Source organism: Gavialis gangeticus, unplaced genomic scaffold (assembly GCF_001723915.1).
Source record: "Gavialis gangeticus isolate Ggan-Ray unplaced genomic scaffold, GavGan_comp1, whole genome shotgun sequence".
Taxonomy (NCBI): Eukaryota; Metazoa; Chordata; order Crocodylia; family Gavialidae; genus Gavialis; species Gavialis gangeticus.
The window spans coordinates 68,001,143-68,007,215 of record NW_017729032.1 but is presented as its reverse complement, the minus strand read 5'-3'; the positions used below and the strand labels follow the sequence as shown (position 1 = coordinate 68,007,215).

General features: G+C 42.2%; 1 protein-coding gene and 1 long non-coding RNA gene across 2 annotated transcripts in view; both read right to left on the bottom strand.

Annotated features, from left to right (window-relative positions):
- The window catches only part of LOC109302855, a 44,110-nt gene extending 41,921 nt beyond the window's left edge, over nucleotides 1-2,189 (bottom strand). The window contains exon 1 of the long non-coding RNA XR_002098948.1: nucleotides 1,623-2,189. This is a non-coding gene — a long non-coding RNA (uncharacterized LOC109302855). The remainder of the gene's footprint in view (nucleotides 1-1,622) is intronic.
- A 218-nt stretch (nucleotides 2,190-2,407) lies between these two features.
- The window catches only part of TPT1 (tumor protein, translationally-controlled 1), a 5,721-nt gene continuing 2,055 nt past the window's right edge, over nucleotides 2,408-6,073 (bottom strand). Inside the window, exons 4-6 of the mRNA XM_019524750.1 lie at nucleotides 5,591-5,696; nucleotides 5,044-5,160; nucleotides 2,408-2,996 (exon numbers count right to left, since the gene is read on the bottom strand). Of these exons, the coding sequence (XP_019380295.1) occupies nucleotides 2,994-2,996; nucleotides 5,044-5,160; nucleotides 5,591-5,696 (226 nt within the window). The 3' untranslated portion in view covers nucleotides 2,408-2,993. The remainder of the gene's footprint in view (nucleotides 2,997-5,043; nucleotides 5,161-5,590; nucleotides 5,697-6,073) is intronic.

Genomic DNA, 6,073 nt, shown 5'->3' with positions numbered 1-6,073 from the left:
GGGACCCCACTGCCCACATCTTTCCAGGTTGATACCAACCCATCCACCACCACCCCATAACAGGTGATTTCTCAGACAGCAGCCTTAGCAAGAACGTGTTGGGAGCATGAATCCCAACCCAGGCCCTAAAGCCTAGCTTCTCTTTACCATGCAGCAGCCCACTTACTACTTTCTCAGTTGTTAAGCACTGCAGGTCTAAAATAACAAAGTAAGTCTTGTCCACAGCAACTTGCTACATTTTTTTTTTTTTTTTTTAAATAGGATGGCACAGATGACAGTAACAGCTGCTGCAACATCCAGATTTCAGTAGTGTGTACGTTGAACTATAGGGCACATTCATTTTTAACTGGTGCTAAACAGACTGTAGTCTAGACATGCTATAGAAACAGAGATAAGCAGAATAGAGTTGCCTTAAGACAACAGAAATAAGGAGTGCATTCAGTCTGAAGTTAGCTCTCAGCTGAGGTAAGCAACAGATGGAGCCAAGTTTGAAGCTGATTACAGCTGTTCAGATGAATGGAAAACATTCACTGAAAGAACAGGGAGAGACCACTGTACTGCAATACCAAAAGGCCATGCTAGATGAGAGAATACATATACAACACAGCTGTATCTTTCTACAGTTCAAAAGTTTCTGTTAGCTAAACAGCAAGCCAAACACTAAAAGAACATGAGTAAAATGGCAGAGTAGGCATCTGAAGGAAGTTGCTAGTGCATTTTTTTTGTATAAACATCCCCCACTACAAGCTATCAGGGTTCTTGTCTGATTAGCCTAGCATTTTATATACTCAGGTATTTAGGAGGGAGGGGGAATGAAGTGGAAGGCTGCGTCTGGTCTATTCTAATGAACATTCAATTTAAAATACTTCAGTAATCATTATGGCAGGGAGGGGAACGCAGGATGTCTGCACAACACAGTATAAGCGCAGTTTCACCCAGCCTAACTTACCCATCTGGCAGCCCACCTTGGAGACTAATACTTATCACTGGGCTACATTGGCTTCATTAATCTCGCCTTCTTTGCTACACAGTAGCCCACCTTCAAAAAGTGGTGAGTGTCCCATACAGCTTCCATTCTGATAGTCAGAGCATGGCAATAGGAGATAGGAATTTGAAACAATTCAGCCTAAAAAAAAAAGGGGCACTCTCACGCTTCCCTGAGTACTCTAACCACAAGGATAACATGCATGAAGTGATTATAACCTCATTCAGCTCTGAGGCAAGCACCCTGTGCCGTCAGTGTGCTAGCTACAATTACGAAGAAAACCTACCAGAGCAGGCCCTTTAGGACTGTAAGCAGATGTTCAGTAACTGGTGAACCTTACTGAGTTATTGAGATGGGCTGTAAAAATCTGCTCAGCTTCTGCCCCTTGAACCATTGACTGGAGTGGCATAGACCCATACAAGCAATTATGGGTCTGCCTTCCACCAATATCCTTTTGGCTCTTGCTTCAAAGTGCATTATTAGCATGAGCCAACAGAAACTTCCTGTTTACCTGGAAATCACTCCAGTAGGTAATGCTCCTTGGAAAGGTTAGCGTGTGGGCTGTAACACCTGACCCCATGCCTAGCATATCACATCACAGGTGTCAAGTAGTACATCCAAGTAAAAGGTTCCTCACCATTGCAGGGTAAAACAGCCAGCAAAGAAGTCATGGCTACTGCTCAAGTATACCAAGCTCCACTAGCTAGCTGCAAGCCATTTCAAAGATATGAACTATACACATACATATATATACACCCTTATTCAATCTGGGCTGTCATGCGAGGGACAGGCAGAAAGCGCAGGGAATGACTTTACTTTTGCATCTTGGTAAAAACCAAATGAGCAACGGTAATTTGCTCCAGGTTTGTCAAATAGATGCAGTCTCAGTGCAGCAGAGAACACGCTAAACCCAGTTTTTTGTCCAATAAAATCAGTAATTATAACATCTGTAATAAAAGTATCTTTTTCACAGTGTAGCACCAAGTCCTAAATAAACTAAGCTATTCCCTATAGAATGCATCTTATCTTTAAATCTAGCTTTTATGGGAATGTAGACACTCCAAATTCCAGAACTCCATAAACTTCATTTAAGTCTACCTAGTAAGGTTTCTAATCAGTTACAAGTAACTATCAAGAATGTTCACACAATGTAATCAAGTTAGTACAATTAAGCTAAGGTTTTATATATAAGCTTTGCCTCCACATTCTCTCCCTCCACCCCACCAAAAAACAACAAAAACCCAACCAAAACAACAAAACAAGAACCAAACCCAAAAAACATCTCCTCAAGGTAGAGGCTCCTGGTGCTACTCTTTAAAAGCTCTCCTTCCCATCTCAACCTTTACATAATACAGCAAACAACCAAGTAACAAACTCAATTATCTTTGCCTGATAAAAAAAAAGCTCAGCCAGTACTCAACATTATGTTGCTGATATTCGGTTTCATTTTTATTAGTTTTTGGTATCTCCTCCAGAGAGTTGATTACTTCAGTGTGTAGAATGGCAAGAGATGCAGAAGGTCCACTGCACTGTTGGCACTTCTTTGGGCAACTCCCTTAGTCACCTCAGGCTGGCAGAGGTGAGGAGCCTGCTCTTGCATTCCAGGCGTCAGAAGTAGCAAATTGCATGAAGTTTATCTGAAGACAGTCTTATGCTGAAGTGTGCTAGGACAACACTATACTACTGCGAAGTACAGGATCCTTAGGCACAAACCTTGCAGCAAGCTTATTGAAAAGCTCACTCAAGAAACACATTAGACTAAGAGGCATTACCTAAAATGGGTTTAAATGAGTTTTTATTTTAGACAACCTACATGACAGATGTTTTAAAAACAATGCCTCCACTCCAATCAGGGTCAAAATAAAGTGAATGAAGCTCAAGATGACAATCAGTCCAGTTGTTACACATTGCCAAGTCCTGGTGTTGTGTTGATGAGGAAAAAATAAAAAAGAAACCCAGCAGCCAGTCATGACGACAGGTGATCCACAAATGATATTGCTTGGCTTTGTTACTGTAACAAAAGGGATTGTTAGTTTAGGTTCAAGCAAATGGTCAATTCCTCCAAGATATACATGTTTTTCCCCTATTCAATCTGTGCTGTCAAAGGATCAGGCAGATAGAAAGTACAAGGAAGTTCCTTTTGCATCTTGTTGCAAGCCAAGGAGCAGTAGAAGTGCTCATGGTCAATCAGTGGGATGCATAATTCTACAGGCTTATAATGCACCAACTCCAACTCTTTCCAGAGGAGCCCTTCTACTATAGATCACTGTCACTCACCCACTACACTCCTGTGAAGGACACAGTTATGTTAAAGCTTATCTAAGAAAAACAGCAAAAAAACTTTTTCTTTTTAGGCAAGGTAAGAGAAAGTGGTACAGCAGTTTCTACTCAGTCATTAAGGACAGATGCTTACCAGGTGTGTTTACATGTCTAATGTGCAGCAATAAAAACTCTGGCACATATTACACTGGAGTTTGAACATGGCACTTGGGAGCAACAACCATGTGCCTGGGACTGTAGCATGCCAAGTTGGATTTGAGCAGCTGGTGGCAGGGAGGGGTGCGCACTGCCTACCAGCCCAGGGCTGCTCCAGCCCAGCTCAAAATATGTGCTGTAGAGGGGCTGGCTGGGGCCCAACAGTGCTTCAGTGAAAGGCTAACTGGCAGGTAGCCTCTTCACTGAAGCACCCTTGTGCCCCAGACAGCTGGGTCAGCATCTACACATGCGTTACTGCAAAGTAAGTCTCCACTGTAGGATAGTACTTGTGTTTACAAATACTAACCTATGACAGAGTTAAGTTGGTTTACTCAGTCCTAATAGCACTTCACATGTAGATGCTGAGAGACATTACCTGTGGAGCTAGCTGGGCAACTCTACAATAAACTTCTTGTGTAGACACGCCTTCTTGCGTAGGTACTACTTTAATTCCACAAGTCTTGACCTTTTTCATGGTGGTGGCAGATAATGGTAATAGTAATAGAATATTTATTCCCAACACAAAAACAAAAAAAAAGAAAACCAAAACACAAACTTCTGGGTAGCCTATGAAAGTAGGGGGAAAGTCGATCTTCATAGACTCCCACCTACCAGGAGGTTAACAAACTCAAAGCGATTTTCCTTTGCATGGTTTTTAGACTTCAGCTGTGAATGACCACTGGTTTGATTTAGGTGCCTTGCAGTACAAGCCCATAAGGCAATTACAGGGGTGGGATTGTTATGGCAGATAAAACATAAGTGGCATCACAGCCAGCAGTATGAACTATCCCAATGGCAGGCCACAAATGGTGGGACTGACTAAAGAGCATCCAAATACTACTACCTGCACAGACAGTGAGCATGTTTGCTTTAAAACACCACTTTGTGCAAGTTGATGCCACTAGAGTTTGAGGGGGAACAGAAAAAAAGGAGCAATTCAAGGCTCACGTCTATCAAATGTGTAACAAGTCTATAGGTATCTACAAATTAGCTGTAACCCGAATCAAGTCCACGGTGTTGACAAGAAACTAAGCATTTAAAAAAGAGACTCAGGGCTTGGCTCTGGTAATTTAAGTGCCACAAAATTAAGCAGAAGGGAAGGAAGAGGAATCTAATCCGTATGATGAATTCTGCCACATTTGATCTATACAATACAGTCTTTTAAAACTACTGCTCTGGATTCCCATGGTAGAATCTTTTCAGGGGTGGGACCATCTTTAAAAGGTGGCATCTTCCAGTTACCACAAGCTACATGCATTTCTTAATTTAAGTGCAATACCTCACTTTCCCATACCATTACTTCTGTTACTGGCACGCACAGGGCTGGAAGAGACTGCAAGAATCCATTAACCCATGCTCCAACACTCATGAATGCACACTGGTCCCCACTCTGGTAAGGTCTCCTGAAGTGCAAGCCACATTCTTCAGCCACTAACCACTGTATGCTAGTGCTGCTGACATGGATAGCAATTCTAAATTAATGATTTTAGTCTTGCAAACTAACCGACACGGATATGTATTTCAGCAGATAAGGGAAGGCTTGGATGGCTAACAGTCTTAACAAGTCCAATTCTATTACTTACACATTTCTCTATTTCTAAACCATCCTTAAAGAAAATCATATAGGGTGTCACGCCATCCTCACGGAAGTCCAGGAGAGCCACCATGCCATCTGGATTCATGTTTTCACCTACAAAAAACTTGGGAGGGGAAAAAGGTGGTGTTACTGAGGCACCTGTGAAGTGAAAGGCACTCCACCAGTAGCTACCACTGAAGCTTGTAGGCTTCCTCTTACAAAGGTTAAAAAGCAGTTCTGATCAAAACACCACTGAAAAGTCTCCTTGATTTGCTTGTGGCTGCAAAGAATGCTGTCCTAAATTAAATTTTCAATGTCTTTGCTGCTGCTCAGCATTTTCTTCAGTCAAGAGAATTGAAGTTTAAGCTTTGGTCATCTTCACTACTTACTGATATTCACAACAGTTAGCTTTAATGTTAAGACACTGACAAATTAAAAAGACTGCCCTCAACCATCTTTCCTACAAGGCATCTGTTCAGTAGCAGACACTCCAGCTAACAGCCTTCATTACCAGTGGTGCACTTATTTGGAAGGGTCAAAGATCCCAGGCTTACCTGGTAGTTTTTGAAGTTTGCGAGGATGTGTTTGATTTGTTCTGCAGCCCCAGTCATAAAAGGCTTTACTCTTTCTGGCTTGTGTTCCTCAAGTCTGGCTTTGATTCTAAAGCAAGAGGAAGAAAAAAAAAAGGTTTCAGACCAGAATGGACACTTTTCCCAAAGTACTTAAAATTCTCCAGCTGAAGTCTGTGCTTACCACCAATAGGTATCTAGCTAATAACATTTCTTCTTCCAGCCAAGACCTGCAAGATAGACATTCTGGCTGCTAGCAAACTATTGGCATACCACCTTCCACGACAGTCCTGACACAATGGGAACACTCAGACTCAGTCCAGTTTGCTTGCTGGTATATTGGAGCATTGTACCAAGTCCCTAGCTACAAGCATTTTATTCCAAGCTCCGAAGTCAGCACATATCCAGGATATCCCAACCTTCTGGATGCTGGCATGAGACTGTAAAGCAGTACAGGTGGGGCGGGCG